The sequence below is a fragment of the Labrus mixtus genome, chromosome 12 (genome assembly GCF_963584025.1).
Source record: "Labrus mixtus chromosome 12, fLabMix1.1, whole genome shotgun sequence".
Taxonomy (NCBI): domain Eukaryota; kingdom Metazoa; phylum Chordata; class Actinopteri; order Labriformes; family Labridae; genus Labrus; species Labrus mixtus.
This window is the reverse complement of record NC_083623.1, coordinates 6,441,311-6,466,580: the sequence shown is the minus strand read 5'-3', so window position 1 is coordinate 6,466,580 and position 25,270 is coordinate 6,441,311. Positions and strand designations below refer to the sequence as shown.

Sequence of the window (25,270 nt, the reverse complement as noted above, 5' to 3'; positions counted from 1 at the left end):
ATCATAATAATAGTGACAACATAATAATAATAAAACAATAATAATTATAATAATAAAGAATATAGTGGAATAAGAATAATCTATAAAAATTAATAACAGAAGCAGCACACGCCATCATCAATACTATGTATCCATGCACGCGCCTCTATACAAAGCTGATTTGAAAAGAAAAGAAAAAGGTCTCGTGCTTCTGTTGGTTATTCACAATGGCAAAACTAATAGTGCCCCCCCTTAACCCCTCCCCCATAAAAATTGAACAATGTTCATTAAAAGTGGTTTCCATGCGTAAGAAAAAGTCACAAAATCATAAAAATATTGAACAGCATTTTCGATTTAATTTAGACCGTTTGCAAATGAAACAATAAGTAAAATAAGAAATAAGTAGCCTAGTCCTCTATTCAATATTTAATTTCCAATAAAGCTATTTCAATTATTTAATTGTCTGAAGAATCAAATCTGATCGATTCTGTTGTGGAAACATCGAATTAATCTATACCAATGAAGGTTTTTATTATTGTTTTATTTTGAAATCAGAATACACCACAGTATTAATAAACATGACTAAAAACTGAAATAATGAAAATCTATTATTAGACGTAAGGCATGCAGAAAGCAGCGAAAACTCCCCGTTTCTAAATGAAATCTAGTCTCGAAGCTTTCTAAATGAAGTACAAGATCATTCCAGAAATAAACGAAAATAGGCTGCAGTTTTATTCCGTTCATAATTGTCGAAATGAGCTTCATAATATTTCAAAGTAAACTTACATTTCCGTTGAAAATCCATACATTTTTTTTAGTAAAAAAACGCCGGAGTGAGTGTAAAAAAGAAAATGATAACACGACGAAAGCAGGTAGAAGACCTCGTGAAAATACAAACGGGTCAAAAAAGGAAAATGTCCACAAAAAGGGTTGAAATTGTTGAAAGAAGCACTTGGTTCCTTATTAAGGCGAAGATACAATATTTATTCCTTGTCTCCTGGGATGCTCCGCTCCGTCTATTGTCCTCCCATTCCTCAGTGCTGATGCTTAATTTTCAAAACTTCTATATTACCAAGGGACCTACGACATCAGCCGAGAAATACCCTGCAAGTACAAAATCCGTGCGCCAGCCCCGTCCGTGCAGAGGGGAGACGCTCGCGTTCCGCCTGCTTTCTGCCGTTACCGAGAGCGCGCGAGGGGGGACTTTTCCATTTTCTCTCGCTTTTTGAGGATTTTAACGCATTTTTATTACTACTACTATTATTATTATTCGACCTGGGCCATAGAGCGGAGGGAGAGAAAAAAACACTGGTTACTTTGGAGAAAGCACAATGTCAGCGACCTTCCCCGGACTTGTCCACGACGCAGAGGTACGTAAATGTATTTTCTTAACATCCTTTAATTCGTACAAATCGCAACCGGAGCGTAGAAGAAGACTTTGTGTTTTGGTTTAGGCAGAGTTACGGAGGCATTTGAAGGCACCATCTCCTCTAACGAAATCTCCAACTGGAGTAGCTATTTTGCAGCGATTAGATGGATAGGAAAATAAAATGCATGAGGGGAGATAAGAGCTGTGCGTGTTAGTACAGCTGCCGGTGAAACGGGGCTTTTAATGTGTGAGCCGGTAACAGTGTGATTAGAACATTTCAGGGCGGAACACTCCGCTGTGTCTCACTCTGCTTACCTCCCATCCAACAATGAGAGCGAGAGCTGGGACAGTAAATTCGCCGGCAGCTTCGGTAATAATAATAATATATAACAGCACGCCTTTTTAAAAACCGCTGCGAGCGGAGTGACAGGCACGCCAAAGGGAGGGAAAAAATACCGATGGCTCCTGTTGCCGTGCGCTCGTTCCCCTCCCGGGCGTGTGGAAGTGACATCTCCTTCAGGTGGTTTAAAGTAGGAAGAAGAAGAAGAAGAAGAAGAAAAAAAGGCTTTGAGTGTGTGAGTTGTGTTTTTTGGAGTGTGTTTGGGAGGCAGAGAGAGAGGAAGACTCCGGCTGATGCTAAATGACACAGCTCATATATTTTCCCCCGTCTCTTTATTATCTTGTAGATACGTCACGACGGATCAAACAGCTACCGGCTCATGCAGCTCGGGTGCCTGGAGTCCGTGGCCAACTCCTCGGTCGCCTACTCCTCCTCCTCCCCGCTCACCTACCCGGCGCCGGCGGGGACGGAGTTCGCCTCGCCCTACTTCTCGGCCAACCACCAGTACACGCCCCTCCACCACCAGTCCTTCCACTACGAGTTCCAGCACTCCCACCCGGCCGTGGCCCCGGAGGCCTACGGCCTGAACTCGCTGCACTCGGGCCAGTACTACCAGCAGATCCACCACGGGGAGCCCGCCGACTTCATCAACCTGCACAACGCGCGCTCGGCCCTCAAGTCCTCGTGCCTGGACGAGCAGCAGCGGCGCGAGCTCGGCTGCCTCGACGCTTACCGGCGCCATGACCTGTCGCTGATGACGTCACACGGCTCCCAGGCCTACGGTGTCGGCATGCACCACCCGGACCAGAGGCTGCTGCCCGGAGCCGGTCTGGGTCTCCCTCCACCATCAGACGACCTACAGGTAGGCCTACCGGAGGCCGCCACTTACCCCCTTTTCCTGCCATACCTCACCCCCCCTCCCCCCCAAACACCTTAATGTAGTGGTTTATTAAAAGGACACCTTAACAGAACCATCATAGCTGCCACTTCAGACCCAGCATCCCTGCCCCACTGGCCTACTACTGACCCCCCCCATCCCTCCCCCTTTCTCCCCTCCATTGTACCAGCAACACAGCAATTCCAAAAAATATTGAACAGAAAGACAGTGCCAGATGTCTGCTTCATCTGTCTGTTGTATTTGGCATTGACTAAGCTGTCTTACATTTCACTCCGGCCCCGACTCCTCGGTCTTACTCGGGAGGAAATAATATTATTGGATTTCATCTTTAGATAATTTTTCGAGCCAAACCAAACGTGACTGTACAGCAGGCTAAGTAAATGTCAAGTCCAGCCGGCGCGCAGCTTCTGAAAGGCAGGCCTGTTTCTAAAGGTTAATTGACTGGCAGTCTATACAAATCCTATTGTGAAAGCCGCCCTTTATTTTCCCACAAACACACGTGACCCATATTTTACATAATTCTTTTCGATGTAAAGAAATGGTCGAGATGAAAACGCATTCGCACGGTTCTTGAGTGTGAATGTGTGTGTGTGTGTGTGTGTGTGTGTGTGTGTGTGTGTGTGTGTGTGTGTGTGTGTGTGTGTGTGTGTGTGTGCTCAAAAGTGTGTGTGTCCGGCTGTCTGTTGAAGCAAAGAAAAGCCGCTGGTTGCTCTATTCTCCGGTAAAGGGCGGATTAACGGATCGGGGTTCAGGGCACAATGAGCAGCCCGAGCGCCATAAAGCACCGTAGTTTATCCAATTACCGACTTAACGTCAATCAACTTTGTTACTTATGCAGCGACATCTGAGCTGGTTAAAGCACGGCTCTAGTTAAACACACTTTAAGACAGCGACACATCGTTTCAGTCACGTTAAGTGTTTACCAACTCGGCTCGATAAAGTGACGCTTTTGATGTCGTTTTAAACGTCATCACGCTGCAAAAACATCCTTTGAAATATCATGCAAAAACTAATTTTTAAGCCTTCTATTTTATACGATTAATAATATTGTAATAGTTGTAAAATCTAATTATTATTTTAATTGAATTAATGTATTTACTACAACCTATAGGAGTGTGACAGTGATGTCTAAGAGAAAAGGTATATGAAATGAATAACAAAAAAATGTTTTTTTTAGACAATTACATTACAGATTATTTTAAGGGATCGATACATTTATTTAGCATTTTTTTCATATAGGCAAAAATAAATTATATTATTTCTTATTTAATTGCTATAGTTTGTCAGCATGGATTTGGCTATTTTTACGCAACCCCTGAGTGGAATATAAAAATATAAATCACAAAATAATGTCAACAAAATATATGTCAAACGTCATAAATGTTTTTATATATATTTTTTAAATCAACTTTAAAGACAAAGTTGGTGTTCTGTTTATTGTAGCACATTTTATTTGATTTTTTTTTTTTATGATATACGCTCGGCTAATGCTATATTTATCTAAAGCTTGGCACATGAAAGGCCACAGGTCTGACCCTTTATTGAGGAAAAGAAAGAAAAGGGCTCGTGAACCTGAACTCGCACGAGGCGGATGTATGAACGGGAACAGATGCGCCTATGGTCTCGTGCAGCCCGGTCGCATCTTTGAGCGCGTGAAAGAGATTTTCATGGTGAACAAAAGCAGCTGCCACACCTTTCTCCCGTCACTAAGCTAATTCATGCAAGACCTCTGCGTTTTGTATATTGATTTTATAATCACTTTAGCTTCGGAGTAAGAAGAAAAGAATCAGAGCAGGAGCTGGTTAAGAAAGAGCTACAACAAGCTTCTTTTTTTTCAGGTTTATTTTAATCAGGGGGGCTTTCTGCGTGGGCCAGGCCTCGAGGCTCGCACGAGGGATTAAGTGTTTTCTGAATAAAAAAGCGCGTGTTCTCTTTTCTTGATGACATTGTTGATAGCTCGCGAGTCTGATCTGGACCAAAATGGCGGCGTTAACAGGTTTCTATACATGTAGGCCCTGTAGCCCCTATATATATGTGTGTGTGTGCTACAGGCTGCTTGTTGTTGTTGTTGTGTGTGTGTGTGTGTGTGTGTGTGTGTGTGTGTGTGTGTGTGTGTGTGTGTGTGTGTGTGTGTGTGTGTGTGTGTGTGTGTGTGTGTGTGTGTGTGTGTGTGCGTGCTTCAGATTGATCCCCAACAGGTTGGTGGCTGAAACAAACTCTGGACACTCGTTTCTCATTTCTCAGTCAGGATGAGTGCTGCTGTCCTCGCTTATAGCCTGAAGCCTTTCAAATTAAGCTCGTTTCTGGGTGATCCGTGAGCTGCATCCTTTATTTCTCTCTGCCCTCAATTTTCCTCAAAGCTGCTCAGTGACGTACACTTTCTAACAAAAAAAGCTTCCAGCGCCCCAGAACTGGTTCAAACGGGGTGAAACATGGACAATTTATTTTTAAAAAAAACCCACAAGTTGAGAGCTCATATTTCTTAACCTGAAGGTGCTGAACGGAAATCTAAAGCTCCCATAGGTAGTGGTTCTCAACCTGAGGTCGACACCTTTAAAGGGGTCAACAAGATACACTTGAGGGTCCAGATGTTGAAGCCTATTGTTTGAGAAAACCCCCACTATGTAAAAAACTGTTGAACCATTGACTTATCCTATAGGTTCCATTATTTAAATAAAATGTCCTGAGAGAGCCAATTAAATCAGGACGAAATAAAAACATGACAAAGAGTCGAAGCAGGCATTTCAAGCAAAACCTTAATGAATGATCCATCAGAAATAAATACTAAAAAATGTACGTTTTTATTGAAAATACTGATTTAATTAACCCGGGGGATTCTTAAAATGATCAAAATTAAAACATCTGAGAGGGGGGGAATCATTCATACTGCATTGAACGTATGACAGACTGTCAGATTAGCTTCATTTCAAGTTGAGTTGTATAAGGTATCACCCATCTGTATAGATTTCTATAATATTTTATTGTAAAATACTGGATGCATTCTCTTAAGGCATCTTCAGTGTTTTATATTTATACAACCTGAGAGGGGAAACTAATTCAAATGAGGCGAATTTTCTACATTTCAAGTCAAATCATAGAAATCCCTGATCCAGAGGAGATAATTACTCAAAATTATATCATATGTTATTTTCACATGACGTTTTCTTGTTAAATTCTGAATTCAATCACCTTAAAAAGTGTCTAAAATGTTCTAGAAAATCAAACAATCCAGCAGGGAACATCACTCACACTCATGACAACTTGTCAAATTTGCTGCCATTCAAGTAAAATAACAGAAACCCTGATTTATGTAGTATCAAAAAGGAGGCACGTCATAGTTTCATTTACTTCATGTTGCATTCATTCTATCGTGTCGGTTTTATTACTGCATGAAAAACGTTGTCAAAGAGTAATCCTCTTCTTTTTGTGTGTAAATGTTGATGAATTAAAAAAAAAACTTGCACTGCATGTCCACGCACCGCCACTCTCAAGGAGAAAAAAACAAACAAACACAATTCATTTCACGTGTTTCTCAGAGTCTGACAGCTGATGTAAAAAAAAAAAAAAGTGAGCTGCAGCGGTGTGGAAACATGTGGAGAAGTGATTTCACCTCCTTTGCTCGGTGCTTAATGAGAGCTCTGTCTCCGCAGGGCTCCGTGGAGGCGCAGTGTGGGCTCGTGCTGAACGGCCAAGGGGGCGTCATCCGGAGAGGTAAGAAAAAAAAAAAAGGGCCCCTGTTTATTCTCTGCTGTAGTCTAGTCTACCGGAGGGCCGTGAAGCTCTCACGGCTCGACACGACACGACAAGACAGCGAGCAGACAGACAAACAGGCGGAACACTCCCCTCTCTTGTCTGCTGTCAACACGTTACAGCAGGAACGGCCCCATTTTCTCGCCTATTTAAACGCTCACACTGCAGTGTACAGGCGCTTCCTATTCACTGTCACTCAACACCTAGCCTTTTTTTTTTTTTTTTTTTTTACCAGCGACTCTAAATATTGATTTTTTTTTCTCCCCTCCAGAAAAGTACAATGTCAACAAAGTCATGAATTAATATGGCACTGATTTGATAGTAAGGGGCTTGTGCAGGTGTTACATTAGACACTTCCTCTTTGTAGTCAAACCTGCAGGCTGAATTGTGACGGCTTGCTTTTGTTCATTCATAGACCTCGTATTTTTTACTGTAATATTTATTTGTATTTTTCTAGAATCTTAAATTCAGCATAATCGTCTTCTATCGCTGTGGATGAGTTTATCCATCAAAATCAAACAAGGAGACCCCATAGGAGTTATCCGTGCTAATTTATCTGCTTTAGCTGGTATGAAACCCCAGATTACATTAATTCAAGATGTCACACCAACATTAAAGTCCAAGTAGGTGTTTGATTTAACATGTTAATCACCAGAAAAATATGTATCCTACAGGCAGGTGTATAATCATGTAGCCTATTGTAAAATGGTCAATTCACTCCAATTCAGTTCCATTGTCAAGCTAGAAAGATAACGTTAATATATAGGCTATTAGAAAATGATTTGAAACTAAAGGGGCAATCAAGGATAACCTGTATTTTTTATGTGTAGGCTAGCCACTTCAATATTAACTCGCACGTGGTTGCTTCCGGGCAAATTCATTATTTTTTTATGCAATGTATTTATTTGTGGGCTGTGAATAATTATGTTTTCAGTGCAGTAATTCTTGTTCCCTGTATGTAGGCTAACCTGTATGTTAAATCAGATGCAAAGGAATAGATTTAGCGTCTCAGGTTGACGCTTTAGGGACAGGATGCTGACTTTGGACTCGGTTCTCTTCAGGCTGGTCCGAGTCTTGGGTTTAAACGCGTTTTCTGCTCTGATTCTGGCTCCACAAAAAGCCTGCACCGTTTTTTTGTTGGGTTTTTTTTTCAGCCTGTGCATGTGTAGTTTTCCATACAGAGAGGAAGGCTGTGTCTCGGGTTTAATTTTTCATCAGCTCAGCCTAGGTGTTGGGGCTTTTCTCTCGGATTGACGCGGGAATCCCTCCGCTATCACTTTCGGTTAATGGTGCGCCGTATTTGGCCCTGAGCTCAGCCGCTGCAACCATCACAACCAATAATCTTTGCTTTACCTCCCGCTCCCCGTATCGATAGCTTCTCTCGCCTCGGGCGGACGCTTTGATATGCTAATGCCGAGCGGGGGCCCCGGATTCAGCCGAGATCATATTAATGTTGTTCTTTCTGACTGCGGCTTTGGCGGCATGAATATTCACATAACCTTTTTCAAAAGAAAATCACTCAAGAAACGCGGATCCTACTTAGGAGGAGTCGTCTGTGTTTTTAATCACCCTGCTCTCCCTTTTTCCACTTCAGCTCTCGCACAGCAGCTGATCTGTCAGGCGCGCGCCCCTCCGCCACTACAGCACGTGCACGCCTCCTCTCTTTTTTTCTGTCGAGACATTGGCGGGTTTTTTGTTTTTTTTTAAAAAGGCGCTATAAACATTGTTGTTAAAATATGAGGAGGATGACATTTGGCCCGTGTTTCTTTTTCTTTAATTTTCGTGGCAAACTCGTAAAAGGCGCTTGATTCCGCGTGTGATCCCGCCCGCCGCTCGCGCCGCAGCCCCAGGCTACTCTCCGTTGCTTAAATACCGTTATCGCCTCTGGGCCCGCCGGCGCGCTCCACTCACTGCACTACCGGCAATAGCTCTTTTCGATTGCCCTTGGCAACATAAAATACAAACTACTTTGAATCAAAACATTTTTAGGGGAATTAATATGATGTGAACTCGCGGCTTTTCAGAGACGCGCGCCCCTGTCAGAGCGCGTGAGGCTGACAGACAGGTCTGCCCGGTTTGTGTCACAGAGAGAGACACACAGACGAGCCGGACTTCACACACACACACACACACACACACACACACGCACACACACACACACACACACACGCACACACACGCACACACACACACACACACACACACAAGTCCAAGCTTAACCAATAATATTCGATCCCCTAGCGTCTACTTTTTGACTGCCTGGGTGAAATACAAGTCCCATACAGCCTTGTATAAAAGCGCTGCCCGCTGGACTACAACAGGCTTTTTGTTGGCACTCCATTATGATGTCACAGTGAGGCTCTGTCCAGGTGCTGAAATGAAAGGTGGACGCCGCTGTCCATGGTGCTGAACGTGGGGGGGGGGGACATGTTTTTGAAGCTACAGGTCTTCCTGCGGGCCAGAAAAAAAACGAACCCAGCACATCTCTGCTGATTATGAATAATTGATTTCAAGAGATAAAATATAGGTCATATTTTTTTTTTTAGAGCTCTGCTGGTGGCCAAATTGTCCACATTGCCCCCAAAAAAAGACTGGCCAATCTTTGCCTGCAGCGTTGTTTTTTTATACGGCCTAAATGGCGTCCTCCCTTCATTCCATCAAACCAAGCAGGGCCCAATAACAAAGCGACACGCCCTGCTGTTGGATTTGATAATGAGGGAGATGAATAATAGAATATAGCCTACAGTACATCAGACAGAAACCTTGCGTTTCAGCTGCTTGGGACGTTAGTTCAAGTGAAAGTTTAATAATAATAGATCTACTCAGAACAGCAGATTTATTCCAGGAGGACTCAACAACACTGATTCAGATGCAATTAATAATGTGAAAGAGCCTTCACTATCACAACAGCGATCACTTATTCACACATGCAGGAGCCTCAGTGAAATCAACATGGAGGATGGTGGAAGGTGATTAAAAGGAGGTTTGCTTTCCCCCCTCCTGGGATTAAAGCTGACTTTTCCTACAGACAAGACAAATATTGAGCTGAAATAGATATCACATTATATGTACATAGTACAAAACCTGATCAAATATTTAACCAGGGAAATGTAAGAATACTGAAATGCATTGATATTACAAGTGGTGATTGAAGATATTTGATCTCATGGAACAAGTCTGCATTTAATATTACTGACTTCTCTGCTCATACTCGAGCTTTGATTTAAACTGTATGCAAATATAACTGGTAGGCTATATTTACAGCTCATCGCTGCAAAAAGCTGTGAACAAGCAAGGCGTAGTTTCACAGTGAAAAATGCGTCTGGAATATTTTCTTATTTCCATTTTTTTTGGACAATCTTTGAAGAAATAATCCTATTTGGGTCCTTTAAGAAAATTCTCGTACTCGCTGACATCATGAAGGGATTGAAATAACATTGTGTTATCTGATTAATCTACTGTAATATAGCCGATAGTGCATTGTTTTCAAAGGACGGGGATTAATCTAAGAGAGTACTAAATGTTAAAGTATCGAGTGTTATGGTTCATTTGGAGAATGAAAAGCTTTAAGGAAGGACATATTTCCATTTACAATGAAGATTCTACTGCTCACAGATTACATTTTTATTGTAGCTGGAAATGAAACTCAATGTCTGATCTGATCACGGTTAGGTGGTTTATATTGTTTATCATGATGTGATATATGTGGGATTATTACAAATTACAGCCAGGGAGACCTCAGGCTCATTCAAAGTTTATACACAGCTACTCACTAAAAACAATGACGCAAAAATAATGGCATTATCTGCATCCTGAGAGGGAAAAAGTCTCCATGTTTGAATGTCTCAAACTGTAACATGAACAATCCCATGCTTATAAAACTACTGAATACCCTTGAGAGGATACAGTCGTACAACATTTTATAGTTTAAGTTCTTCACGTATTTTCTGTGAGTTGAGGCTTTTCCAAACGGTTAAAGGATTTTATTTGAAACATTCAGTAACCTATAAGCCGTACATGAAGTCAAAAGGAAAAGCAGATTTTCTCTTAGAAATACAAAATCTTCTATTACTTGTAGGATTCATCTTAAAATTAGAAACTTAATGCAACATTTAGCTTATCAGTGTGTTTAGGAGTCTTTACAAAACCTTTATAATGAACATGTTAACTATAACTCTTCAGATTATTTCTGCTTCAATGGCTGTACATTTTACATCAGGATGTTTGTGAAGGAGTTAGGTAGATGTTAGTTTACTGATGAAGTTTAGTGTGCTGCCCTGTTGTGTGAATGTTTACGTACACACACACACACACACACACACACACGTACACGTACACGCACACACACACACACACACACACACACACACACACACACACACACACACACACACACACAGTGAGACTGACCATCCAGAAGAGAGTCTGCTTGTTGTTTCTTGGTTTCTGTTTTGTTTTTGTTTTCTGTTAAATCATTATAACTAAATAATTAGTAAATAAACTGTTTTATTGACATAATGCTAATTCATATTGACAAAATAAAAAATGTACAAAGGGCCTCTTAAAAAATAACACTAAATCTTATATTAAAACACGTTTAATTATAATGAGTTTTATTTAAATGCCAGACGTTGGGTAAGATTTCCGATACATTTAATGTTGTTGTGAAAGGATGTTTGGACCTAACATTAGACTCTACGCAGAGGCATGTAGGTACTTCATGAAGCTTTAAACAGAGATGAATTATTTCAAAAAGTAGAACATGGCTTTCTTTCTTAGTCCAAAGATAATTGGACATTCTGGGGACACATGGTCGTCAATGAGCATTAAAACAATCCGAACCGGCTGCATCTTTGATTTTGTGTTAGAGGAAGTGTGAGTGGAAATGTGTGTCGTGCATGACAAGAGAAGGGTAGTTAATGTAAACATCAGAGCCTGACTGATATGGGATTTCGGAGACTGAAACCTATTTTAGTGGAGGAATATAATTCACAGATCCAAAATAAGGCGGCAGATACAGTCACATTTATGACCTGGGATGAAAGAGGCCGTGTATTTGATGCCCGTTTGCCATTTTTGCACGGTTATGGGTCTGCATGGGTACTCAGAAAGTTGATTTCTTAAACAAGAAACTCTGCTAAATACAATATTCAACAAGCAATACAAGTGTGGACATCACATGCTGCAGAAAGAGTTAGGATTGTAATGATACCAACGTTATGATACTAGTTCAAATCAGACGATATGGATACCTGTGTTAATACCAAGGCAACAAAAACAGAAGTCCTAGGTCTCCAATATTGGGTAATTTCTTGTTTGTATAAACAAAAATTGAAAGCAAATTCCTCTAAACTCTCAACTGTAAAAAAAAAACAAAAAAAACCAATGGAAATGCTGCCATGGTATTTGTAAAATTATAGTTTTATCACTCACAGTCCAGTTGACTCTTCCTGTGAATTGGAACATACCACCAGTATGACCGAAGATTTGTACTTTTTCAAAGCGTCTGTACTTTGATGATATCGATCATTAAGATAAGATTGTATCACTTTACAACATAGAATCAGTGTTTTTAAGGAGGTGATCACACATCCAACTATCTTCTGAAGTCGGTGCGCAGGACATCAAACTGTCATCGCTCACACTGCTCTTGTCACCGTGTAATGCATTCACCAATTTATTAGAAGAAAATCACAATGTTTCGGTCCCTCTGAAACTTTTCTCAAGGGTGTTGACCGTTCACACACTGAAGGACTGAAGCGTTGTGATTTTGTCTAATGAATTGGTGATGCTTAGTAAGAGTAGTGTGAGGGATTTTTCTTTTCAATACAACATGTAGTATGGAAAAGTACAGAACATGTTGACAAGCTCATAAACAGCTGATAGTAAACATTAGAGCTAATGTGCACTCCATGTCATCATTTTTTTTTTAAATATAGTAAAAATTGTTTTCTGCATTGCATATTCCTTTAAATAAACTTCTATCACGGCGCGTATTAAGAAAAATATTTTACGCAAATACAGTATTTGTGATGAGCCAACAGAGATATCTATCAGGTTCAGGATCAAGTCTGATCGACAAGCATTTTCTTTAATTGGATTTACATTTTTTAACAGTTTGATAGCCACTTTTTTGTTGTTGTTGTTGTCAGAATTCCCATCTCCACTGTTTGGTTACCTCTTTAAAACGGCTGAGAACAGTTTATCGGTGCTGCTGTTGGTCCTGTTCTAACAGCTGTGTTTGTGTTTGTGTTTGTGTGCAGGCGGGACATGTGTGGTGAACCCTACAGATCTGTTCTGCTCCGTACCGGGCCGCCTGTCGCTGCTCAGCTCCACCTCCAAGTACAAAGTGACCATCGCCGAGGTGAAAAGAAGACTGTCCCCACCAGAGTGCCTCAACGCCTCCTTACTGGGCGGCATACTTCGCAGGTCAGTTACAAACACACACACACACAAACACACACACACTGTAGGAATTTGACTGCACTCAGGCGAATTCCTCACAACAGTCAATAAAAGTACACTGATGTACTGACTTGAATTAAAACGAAGTAGTCTTTCAGTGCTCCTGACATACACAAATATTTAAATTCAAACCTTATCTTACTGCATTTTTGCGGAGACATTTCATCTTTTTGAAAAGCAGAGGACCTTACAAAAATGTTCATGTTCTCTCAATAAGATCCCAGGAGAATAAGGAGACACAAAACTTCAGAAACATGGAGTCCATCCTGCTGCAGGAGAAGTAATATAGAAGGATAGAAGTGTAGGAGTGTAACTGTGAAAGGATGAAGACCAAAGGGAACACCTGGTCGTGCATGATGTGAACTAACAAAGCCTCATGAATCAACAACTTAAAGAAAAAGTCGTGACAAATGCGACTCTGTTGCGAGGCTGTTTCTGTGATTTTATCAACTTGAGCGTCTTTCAATCCAAGAATAAGGACGTAAAGGGATCTAGTGTCATATAGGAAAGATTTTAAAGCAAAACTGTATTTATTAAAAGCCTGATTCTGTTTGGTGAACACTGGAGAGCGCCGCCTGACTCTGTGTAGCCCCTCAGATGAAACACAGGATGTACAGTGCAGCGTCCACAAAGACTATTGTAGGCGAGCAAGGGGCCGGGGCTGCACGCGCCGCCATGCCCAGGGAGCCAGAGGGAGGCGAGACCAGGCCAAAGCATGCCAGGATCAGAGGAAGCAGAGGAAAGCAAGAGTTGCCAGCGCTGTATTATTGATGAGGTAGAGAGAAAGAGAAGGGGGAGGAAGAGGAAGAGGAGAGAGACAGAGAGAGAGAGAGAGAGGGGGGGGGGGGAGGGCAGAGAGAATATGGCCGGGTCTACAAGAGGAAGCATTAACAAAGGGGGGGGAAAAAAAACAGATGAGTTGATTCATTTGGAGTAAATTATGTCAAGAATGTGCTTTTACAAGAGTGAAGACGAGCTGTGTTTTGACTCGTTTCTCCGTGATTCTATTAACAAAAATATCCCAGAAGGATTATTCGTTTTTTATCGGACAGGAATGAAGCGCCAACGTTTTCAAAAATTTTTTTTACATAAAAGATGAAAAATTGACAGCGACTGTTGTTCCTACCATCGTTCCTCCAAAATAGAACTTCTCTCTTTGGGAACTCAAACTATGACAGGGGAAACTCAGGGGGGGGGGGGCATGTAATCATATCATCGACGTATAAAGGAAGCACACTTAGCGTACAATCAGGCGACATGTTTTAATTTTACACCCTTTGATTTTATGTTTTAATTTTATGCCTTTGACACATCAAAGAAAATCTATATTTCCTCAAGCCTCACATGCAAGACGTGATTAAAACCCGTTCCTTGAAGAGGCAGGATGATTACTTTTGTCTTCTGCTTTCAGTTTTGTGAGACAAAAGAAGGGACATGACGACATTGAGTGGATGCTGTTGAATATGTCATGTGAAAAAAGTTTTTTTGTTTTTTTTTTCATTTTTCCCCGCAGAGCAAAGTCTAAGAACGGAGGCCGGTGTCTTCGGGAGAAGTTAGACCGTCTGGGCCTCAACCTGCCGGCAGGACGGAGGAAAGCTGCCAACGTCACTCTGCTCACCTCCCTGGTGGAAGGTAAGGAACTGTGTGTCCTGAATCGTTCGGTTCTACCTTATTGTCTATTAAACTTTTCATATTTAATCATTTGAGAGCATTGCTTAATTAGCGTTTCTTTTTTTTTTTTTTTTTTTTTTTTTGTTGCTTTGTGCTCAGGTGAGGCGCTCCACCTGGCGCGGGACTTCGGCTACACCTGCGAGACAGAGTTTCCCAGCAAGGCGGTGGGGGAACATTTGGCGAGGCAGCACAGCGAGCCGAAAGAAACCAGCGCACGCAAGAAGATGGTTCTGGCCACAAAGTAAGGATACAAACTCATGCAGATACACACAAACACACAAACACACAAACACACATTAATAAAGCAGCACAAGCCCCTTTCACACATGCACTCCTGAGAATTTCTAGAAACATCAGGACAGTCTGCCCCCGAGATTCGCTTGAGTAACCGCACGCGTCCCTCACAGCGGGAGATTTTTCCGTGCCGTGGGTCTCAGAATGTAGGGCATTGCGTTAAAAGGACGTTCAGGAAGTCACCGTGTAATGTATTCAACGTATCCAAGATGGCCGACAAAACAGAGCCTGATGCTATGATGACAGTTTTACCTTTATATCAATGCTATGGGTTACTGGACGTATTCACAGGTTCAACAAGAGAGTGGAGAAACAACATAGTGAGTAAATATAACAGAGTAAGAAGCAGCATAACGTGGTTTTGATGTTTTATTCAGTCGGTTACGAGTCACTTTTTTCCTGACTATTACCTGCTGCGTTCAAGGAGCCGCTCATCCTGACTTCTTGCAGAAATTTTACCGGGAAGCTGGTCAGATAAAGTCCTTTAAAAATGTGTCCCCTTTGCTGCCCACCCGGAAAAGTTTGGGAAATGAATTTACAGGAGCGGAGTGCATGTGTGAAAGGGGCTAAAGAAACCACTTCCAAAGAGTGATTGAATTGTTTTTGTAACTTCTCTGCAGGATAGACTTTTTATCCCTTATTTAAACGTCTCTATTTCTCTGCTATCATGGACTCATCATGTGAAAAAGGTTTCAGACCTGAAGTTGTTGTTTGGCTGCGGGTCTATAGGTGTAGGTGAATAACTCGATCAATTTCACAGCTGCAACACAGCCGAGATAAAAATTGATCATTTTAGAAGCAATGCTTTGATAAACAGAGCTCGGAGCAACGCGTTCAACAACAAGAAAGCTTCACAGCAAGCGGGTATTGAGTATCTGTGAGAGAGGCCGAAAATGGAGGAAAAATGGAGGAAAAATGGAAGAGATGCTGAGGGGAAGTTTGGTTAACAAGAAGAATATTATGTTAAAACATAAAAGCAGAAACTTTGGGAAGAGTATTATGAGTCGGAACAATCTCCCACCACACACTTTGTGCAAAAAGATTCTATTCGATTTGATTTTTAAGATATTTCGCTCGCACATTTTGGGGCTATCAGGCATACTTTAATACTATGAGATCCTTTTACTGCTATTTCTGACAAGCCCTACCTCCTGCTTCTTTCCAAATAAGTTGATTTTCTTTTCTGATAAATGTTTTTTTTTACAACAATAAGTTTGGACATGGACAAAAATTCTAGAAGGTGACCTGAACCACTGCAGAAAACCAACTTTGACTCTATATTTTGCAGAATGTTTGCAGGTTTTGAGCGTTGTTCCACTTGTTTTTGGATTGACATTGAACTTTTCTTACTCGTGCATGTGCTAATTATTTCAAGTGCTTCCTGGGAGGAATTCATTTTTGTGTTGATGCAAAATGAGCAGGATGAGTGCGGGGAAAAAAAAAGAAGGGAGGGGGAAAAAAAAAAGGCTCAAATTGTGCCGCTTGTGTAGCAGACAGATGGTAAACCCTCCTTCCCTCCCTCCTTCTGTCCATCAGGCAAATCTGTAAGGAGTTCCAGGACTTACTGAGCCAAGACCGCTCTCCTCTGGGCTCCTCAAGACCCACCCCCATCCTGGACCTGGACATCCAGAGACACCTCACACACTTCAGGTAAGGCTCACCTGCTCTCTACGCACATTGGATGATGATATGTTGGAGTGGGGAAAAAAAGTTCCTTAAATGAAGTCAGTTTAAGAAATAAAAACTGCTGCGCTTCATTTCGGCTCCAAACGCGTTGCCATTTTTGAAAAAGATGCAGCTGTGCAGTTTGTTTCTTGGCACAAATGACAGAGGAGGAGGAGGACGAGGAGAAATGTCACTTCTATGACGTCACACTTTGCAGAATGTACAGTTTTATCAGATGATCCAAAAAAGAAACATGACCTGAGCCCCACTATTCAAACACATTCATATTTATTTGCATTAGCACTTTAACCTTTTTTTTTTTTTTACATCAGACTTTGAGGACTCCTCTAGCTACACTGTGGGATGGAGAATAAAGTGTGAAATTCATCTTTTTTTTTTTTCTGAATTCAATTTAAAGTCTGCAAAATCTCAAATATTAGAGAAAAATATTAATTTTAACTTCCAAAATGTCTGAGAATGAGTCTTCAAATGTCCTGAAATAATCACAACAGTGTACACATAACAGGGAGCTGGTCGGCTGTTTTGCTTGAGCAATGGATTAAACACAGAATAACTATCGTCAAGTAGCTGATAACTTTCTGTACATTATCTACCAAATGAATTTTGCATGTTTAACCTGATAAGATTAGGGCCTCGAACTGACTTTAACAGCACAGTGTTCCCTTATCAAAGACTGCAGAAGCAGCGTTTAGAAAATCAGAGGACATTAAACTCGGCTCTGAAAGGGGATAGCCTGACTGAAGGAACTCTTTAAGGAGGATTAGAAGCTCCTGAAGGCAGAGAGAGAAAAGTTTCTCTGCAGGAGAATAATCCGAGGGAAGACAAAGGAATGAACCTTCACTGTACACCTGATTTCTTTCTTCTTTTTGCACCTGACTCAAACAAACGTGTCTCACTTTCCTGATTTTCTCCCTTCCCTCACAGTCTGATCACTCACGGCTTCGGCACGCCGGCGGTCTGCGCGGCTCTCAGCACCTTCCAGACGGTCCTGAGCGAGATGCTCAACTACCTGGACAAGAACTCGAGCGGGAAGACGAGCGGGCCGAACGACCAACAGATCAACAACAGCTCGGAAAAGACGCAGCTCCGGAAAACAGCCGAGTCGCAGAGCAAAGACGGGAAAACGGAAAAGACTGAGTAGCCCCCCCACACCTGGTCCCCGTGCCTTGGAGCGCTACATTTAGGAGTGTGTGTGTGTGCTCACGTGTGTGTGTGTGCCTCATACGTTTTCTTCTTTGGGACAATTCCTATTTATTTTTAATTTATTTATCTTATTTTTGACAAGTAACTCCAACCCGAAGTGTCCCAAACAAGACATCCAGATGAACGAGTGATAACCCTGTTTGGCAGGGCGTGTGTTCATAAGTGTGTCTGCATATGTGTGTGTGTGTGTGTGTGTGTGTGTGAGTGTGTGTTTGTAATGACAGTGGAGGAGCCTCACCATGGAGTCGGCTGACTCATCCAGGACTGTTTATACGTTTATTTCTTTATTCTGGAAACAGTAGACATGCTGACATCACAGTTTTCCAGTACTGGGGGGTACACTGCCAACACACGTTATACAGGTGCACACACAAACACACACACGCACACACACACACACACACACACACACACACACACACACACACACACACACACTAGAGGGGTTCTTTTGGTAATTTGATCTCAACCCAGCTATGTCAGGTGTTGCTTTTCTGCAAGATACAAACAATTGAAACTCTTTTGGTTGGTCCTCTGGAGGTTCATTTTTTCTATTTTTGTAAAATCTCTTTGTTTTGTTTTTTTACCCATTCTCAGTGAACTTCACCAAAATTAATTCACTTTTCCAACCACTTTTAATACATTCAATTTGGGGGTGATGTCCTGATTGCAGCCCTTAATCAAGCATGTCGGAACGTGAAAGTCTAACATCTTCCCAGAGCTCAAAGAGAAGTCTTCAAATTGTTTCTTTTGTCAAACCAAAAGAATCAAAAGACTTTATTTAGAAAAATGGAAAAATCAACAAACTTGTTTTTTCATTAGCAAATGATTGAAATATTTGTTTGAAAAATCACCAAACTATGAAATGATTATCTAAAAATGTGCTCTCTGAATCACTCATGTAATAAACGGATTAATCAATGCAGCTCAAAAACACATAAAGTACATTTGACCCCTCCCCCCTCCCTCCCCTGTACCTGTGAGATCACCTGTGAGATCACCTGAACTCCACCGAGCAGACTTTATTTTGATTTCTTTTTGTCGTACAATCAGCGCCAGAGCAAAGCAACCAGTGTGTTTTTTCAAGAGACTGTTTCAGGATGTGACACCACTGCCTGAGGTTATAGGCTACACTGTGGTGTGTGTGTGTGTGTGTGTGTGAATGTGTGAATGATAAAGAGAGAGACAGAGAGAGAAGGGTCCAACTCAGCCATTTTGTAAAAGGTGACTCTGCGGTCGCCGTCGTTCCTCTTCCCTGTGCATGTCTATCTTTGTACACTCCCCCTGGATCGCAAGTTTAGCCGACACGAGCTCTCCGAGTCGCCCATGAACATTTGTAAAGATATATATAAATATTTAAATTACTTTTCTTGTAGGCTTTCAACTATATATATGTTAAATCCCTACCTTCTAAAATGCTGGTGTTCAATAAAGACAGTTGCTACGTGTTCTACTATTGACTCTGGTGTGGAGATGTATTGCACACACACACACACACACACACACACACACACACACACACACACACACCTACATATAAAGACGCTCAGAAGGAGGCAAAAGAGCGAACAGACATTAAAAGAAAGGCGGAACAGAACAAAGGCAGCATGTGTGAATTATCCATACGAGTTCACAGAGTTAAAATTAAACAAAGTCACAGTTCCTCTCTAATGTGGTGACACGAGCCGTTACCTACAGAAAAGTTCAAAAGCCTCCTTTGTGCGTGTCTTCTTTCAGTTTGAGCGACTTCTGTCAGCTCTTCTGCTTATTTATATTTCAGGAAAAAAAAAAAAAAAAAAAAATGTCTGATGATAAAACAGAGCGCAGCAGCTGCCTGCTGGCGTCTCTATCCGGGGCTCTGTAGCTTCTGTTTGCTCTTTAATATTCCCGTCATTTAAAAGGAGGTCACGTTCAGCGCACAACACTAAAATACAGAAATCAGACAGGATGCATTCAGAGTCAAGCCTGCCTGTGCTGGTTTGTCACCCTGAATCGATGCAGGAAAAGCCTCAGGTGGAAAAATAATAACGGTAAAGAGACACGGGAGAAGAATCCCAGTATGTAGAGTCTTGCTGGTTTCGTTCGGTCTGGTGTTTGACAGATGGTGTTTCCTCCCAAATATTCCCACATGCTCTCAATGTTTCATGATTCAGGGACAGAGCTGAACCATTGATAAATTAAGTGTACACTAACCTAGAGCGATGCACTATTGAAAGAAAAAAGAAGGTCTCTTTACTGTCTGTAACATCTTATTATGAAAGATATCAACATTTGAACACTATAATTAAAGGATCAAAGCAAACGTGCAAAGTAAGACCCAAAAAACAACTACAGGAAGTCCTACCATGCACTTGCACTGACATTTTGCTTCATGTTTGATAATCCCGGTCAACATTTTTAATAAGCATTCATCATTGATCAAGAACAAAATATTAGAAATTCTGTTTAAGCTTCTCAAACATGAGGCTTAGCTGCTTTGCTCTCATTTGTTTACGTTTTGATCCAGTTATTTTTTTTTTGTTGCGTTGATCAGACAAAACAAGTAATGTAAAGATTTCATATCTGCTGTTTAGAACTGTGATTTTGTAACCCTGAGTTTAAAGACTAAATGATTAATCAAAGACCTAATGTGGTAATAAACCCAGAGCAGATTTTGCTTATAAATGTCATTTCATGTCTAAAGTAATTTGAATTATTAAGATCTGTGAATGCTTCGGATAGCCTACTAACTAAAATACTGAATTGGAAGGTCATTGTTTTTGCACTTTCCTGATAAAATTACAAGCCCCCCCCCCCCCCCTAAATATATTGCCCACTTGGCTCTTCTCCTTCAAAACATTCACCTAGTATGGAGAAGAAATGTTTCATGAATCATATGTGTGACAATAGCTAACAACAACAGTGCAGTGCTAGTAGAGAACAGAGTTAGTCAAAGCTAGCATAGTGTTAGCGATCATGCTTTACTGCCACTTTTTGTGTTAAGAGTTGTAAAAACTAAAAAGCAGTTCCATAAAATCCAAAACTGTAGTTTTCTCAGACTGTCTTTAGGGAAAACAGGACGCTGAGCTGCTAATGTTAACCTAGCTTGCGACAACAGTGCAATGCTAGCAGAGAATGAAGGTTAGCCAAAGAAAGCTAGCAAAATGTTAGCCTTTTTTACCAACACATATTTTTGGGGCTATTTTTTTGGTGTCGAAGGGTCAAATGTTAACCATTAATAAAAAAAAAAACAGTTGCATGTTTTTAAAAATAAGAAACGTTTCTCAAATACTCTTCAACAAGACAAGTCACCGAGCTGCTGCTAAAGCTAGCTAAGCTCGTTTCTACATGGTGAGCTTATTTTTATGGTACGTCTTTGGAAATGTAAGCCAGACTTAAGAAGTAATACAACATCCATACACTATATTTAGTATTGGACTAGAACTTTTGAATATTTGTAATATATAGGCTATTTTTTACGTGATTAGCCTACTTTTTTTATCTGCCGTTACTTAACTACAGGTGGCCCTCCTAGACTCCAAAATGATCGAATATTCACTTCACGGCTTGGTATTTATTAATCATGTTCAGGTTTTGTCAAAGGAAGCAGAAGAAGAGCTTTTTCATTGCTTCAGGCTTTTACTCATTAGAACATCTTGATCCAAAATCCTCTCTTAAAATCAAAAACAAACTACAGCATGGGGTTTCCAGCTTTTTTTCCCCCCCAAGTACCATCAACTGATATATTCATATAAACAAGTAATCTTCTTGTTACTTGACAACTTTGTACCTGACTGAACATTTCATTAAGGCCTGAAGAAAATGTTTCCTCCCTACACTTCCTACAACAGGAAGTCTGTGTGACACAAACGCACCATTCAGGGTACTGAAATGTTGCGTTCAGGGCAGCAAGTGGCAATATGTTTAAACTAGCATTTTCTAGGCTACAGATGTAAATATGCGCAGGCTATTACCTTGCTTTTGTGTTGAAAAATGACATGTTTAAATCATAATTTCCGTGTCTTTATAGATACCAGGCGCACATGTAATCAAACTGTGTGAATATATCTCTCCTAGTGTGTATGTGTAGATGTAACAGAGGGATGCACATGAAGCACAGCAGCTCTCTAAATTGGCTCTTTGATGGTTGCTGCTGCATCTCAGTGGAGGATATGAGCGGCAACAAATAAGTCTGAACATGCATACAGTATACACCGACACACACACGGAGCTACAGCTACACATATGCAAACCGAGCGCTCACAGAAAGCAACTTAATCACACACTTTTCTTTGTTATTATTTACATGATGATCATGTTATCTGTGTGATAGGCGTCCGCGCTGACCCTGAATCTGAATAATAAGAGGCAGCTTTGTAAAAAAAAAAAAAAAAAAAAAAAAAAATACGAGCTGGAAAGTGAAATCGATTCATTGCCTGTGCCGGAGTTTCTGTACATTGACGAAACAAACAAGAATGAATCACAAGTTTGACATCAGCAATGCATAATGTGATGGGGCGGATGATGCATTATTCACACAGGGTATTGATTATAGCACAATGCAGGCTCTCTTATCACCACTTTTTCCAATTTCACCATCCTGCAGCATGTTTTGTTTATTCGGGATTGAATGCAATTAAATACACAACTCATTCCAATGCAGAGTCGATATTTGTGCATCGACTAAAAAGGGTTTGACATTCAGAAAAACACACAAAAAAAAAATCCACATCTTTAACCCAGAAACGCACGCAATGAATCCTGCCATTTCTATAGAAGTGAGTTAAACAGTGTGAGGTCTCAGAGGGACCGTAACTCCCGCTGACTGAGCCCCACAGTCACGAATACCGAACCTCTGACAACTTCTAAGCCCCGTCTCTCTCCAGTCTGTCTCCTCTGAAGCTCTAACCCTCCTCCTCCTCCTCCTGCTCATACTCTGCTAAAACCTCTTCCTCCTCTGTCCTGATCCCTTTTTCTAGTCCCAGGAACATTTTAGGCCTTTTCTCCTCACCTGCTGTACCGTCTGTCTCCGTCAACTGATGCACGCACACAGATCCTGCAATTCACTCAGACCCTTACGAGACCTGCTGAAAGACATAAACTCAATGTTCTCTATTTAGTACAACTGCTCTCTGTTGGATCCTGGGAGGAAAATTGATGTGTATGCTATTTGGTTTATTTAAAAAATGTAGAATGTCAGGAGCTGACAGGCATTGCACAACATTGACGGCAGTTCTCAAGAGTTCTAATCAGTATAGGAACCATCTTGAAAACATCGTTATCAAACAAAATCATCGTCATTACCATCATCATCATCAATAATATCAAAACCATCGTCATCATCATCATTGAGGTTGTACAGTAGGTGTTCATAAAGAGCTGGGTCTTTAGCTTTTTCTTAAAGGTGCAAAGGGACTCTGCAGATCGAATGGATATCATTATTAAAGCTCCTGTGAGGAGTTTTGAGTTCGTAATGAAACAGACTGAAATGTACTCTGATGCCTCTAAAAGCAGTAGAAACCTTCAGCATTAAGATTGATTATTTCTATATAGTTCTTTTTTATATACCTGTCACCCCTGCTGCGGGTTAGGTGTCAGACGAAGCGATAAAGAGCTGATGATGGACAGGGTGTCTATGCAATATATGCATGTGAGTGGCATGTTAGACACAAAAATGAATAAAGGATGACTGTTATTGTATTACAAAACACTACTTATATGTGTACAGGAAGAGATCAGCATGAGATAATAAATATACTTAAACCACAGGGGGGCGCCAAAAACAACAAACCCCAAGAGTTTCTTGCAGGAGCTTTAAGGTGAGACATGTTTTTATTTGTATCAAACAAACCACAAATGATAAAGATGGCCTCTGTTGACATGTACAAATGGAAGCTCAGATAGAAGAATAACTGGGTATTTATTGATGGGAGTGTTTTGTTAACTTCTTTTTTTATTATAAGATGTCATGAGTCTGTGAGTGTGTACTAAGGGGCTGTTTAAGCAGCCGATCTGAAGAAGAAGAAAAGCAGGCTTTACCTTTAATACTGGTCTGTTTTATTCAAAGTAAGACAGATCAGTGAGCCAACATGCTTAATACCAGAACAGTGGAAGTAAAGCAGCTAAATGGGATAGTCATCAGTCATGGTATTATTCATGATTTTCCTAAAGTGATATCAAAATGTGTTCCTTTTCTTTACAATTTGATAAAAGAAATTCCAACAAATTTTGGTAAAATATATTTTTAAGACCGATTACTCACAATATCAGGTTTAAATCATTTAGAATTTTACAGACTATATCAGGTCTGTACGGTGTTGTCGCCTCTCTTGGCCTCCGTGCTTTCTGTGGTGCTCTAGTGCGACCTAGTGGTCAGCAGCTGTACTGCAGCTTCAGTCTGAGTTTAGTGTCTAAGTGTAGGAGTAGAAACGATCATTGTAAACAGAAAATGAAATGATATTCTTACTACATTTTAATCCCTAACACAATTTAAACTGGGTTATTATGATCAAAAGAATGACTCATTAAACAGCTCATTGATGCTCTCAAAGTCTGAATAAAGAGCGTTCAGTGGGCCTATCATTAAACCACATAACACTGAGGATACAATGATACAATAAAAACAACTTTTTTTTTCATTAAACCACCAACAAAAATAGTTAGCAAACTTTATATAAACTCGCTTTCTCAAGGACGCTGCAGGGGTTTTGCCTTTTCATTGATACAATCACAAACAAGCAAACACTGCACCACATTTTATTAATTGTATTGAAGGTATTGATGGTTTCTCTTTGACGAAGAAAGAGACAAAAGTGACAGGACCCGGGACTCAAAGATGGAAACAAGCAAAAAAATAAAGTAGTTAAGTTGTTAAATTTCCTCTGCTTTTACTCCATGACATGATAGAAGTGGCTAAATGATTAAAGGATTATTCCACTGTCTTTCAGCTTTATATTCAGAATAACAAAAGCCTGTCTAGTGATGCATCTGGAAGATCCTAGGCATGACATTAAGTCATTAAATTAACCAATCAACCAAGGCATTACAACATGGGGAATACACCTCACCAGAGGAAATCAAAAGGCCAGGAAATTAAAAACATAAAAAAAAGGCCTGAAATGGGCGCAGTCACAAGTATCAGCCTCGCCCTGCATCACACTTCAAATGAAAGTTAAGATGGATATTGCTTTTTGTGTTGATTGTTCCAAACATGCAGCAGAGCTCAGATTGAGCAGAAATACTGTGGCATGTGTGTGATATGTGTGTGTTTGTGTGTGTGTGTGTTGTGTTAGCTGTGTGTGTTTTGTGTGTTACATGTTGTGTTTGTAATGTATGCTGATACATCGTGTGTCAAAGCCCTGCAGGACAACGACCACAAACATGCCTCCAGACCTCCAGACTGTCAGGACATCTGCCATCGCTGACAGTCATATGTCCCACCGTGTGTGTGTGTGTGTGTGTGTGTGTGTGTGTGTGTGTGTGTGTGTGTGTGTGTGTGTGTGTGTGTGTGTGTGTGTGTGTCTGTGTGTGTCTGTGTGTGTCTGTGTGTCCATGCGTGTGTGGAAGGAGAGCTAGATAGTGGGGATGGGTGAATGTTTGGCAGCAGGTCAGTCCAGTGAACATGAGAACAGCCGTG

General features: G+C 40.9%; 1 protein-coding gene across 1 annotated transcript; it reads left to right on the top strand.

Moving 5' to 3' along the window:
- Positions 1–1,048: 1,048 nt before the first annotated feature.
- tfap2d (transcription factor AP-2 delta (activating enhancer binding protein 2 delta)) lies at positions 1,049–19,108 on the top strand. Its single transcript, XM_061051661.1, has 8 exons — positions 1,049–1,349; positions 2,035–2,550; positions 6,237–6,297; positions 12,600–12,765; positions 14,315–14,433; positions 14,572–14,713; positions 16,303–16,416; positions 17,377–19,108. The coding sequence occupies exons 1-8, from the start codon at positions 1,311–1,313 to the stop codon at positions 17,591–17,593; spliced, it is 1,374 nt and encodes a 457-aa protein (XP_060907644.1). The 5' UTR covers positions 1,049–1,310; the 3' UTR covers positions 17,594–19,108.
- The last annotated feature ends 6,162 nt before the right edge of the window (positions 19,109–25,270 follow it).

Excerpts from the sequence above, each read along its gene's own strand:
- tfap2d (XM_061051661.1), top strand. The coding sequence starts at position 1,311 with ATGTCAGCGACCTTCCCCGGACTTGTCCACGACGCAGAG. Across the intron at positions 1,350-2,034 it reads GACTTGTCCACGACGCAGAG|ATACGTCACGACGGATCAAA; the intron begins GTACGTAAATGT and ends ATTATCTTGTAG. Across the intron at positions 14,714-16,302 it reads AAGATGGTTCTGGCCACAAA|GCAAATCTGTAAGGAGTTCC; the intron begins GTAAGGATACAA and ends TCTGTCCATCAG.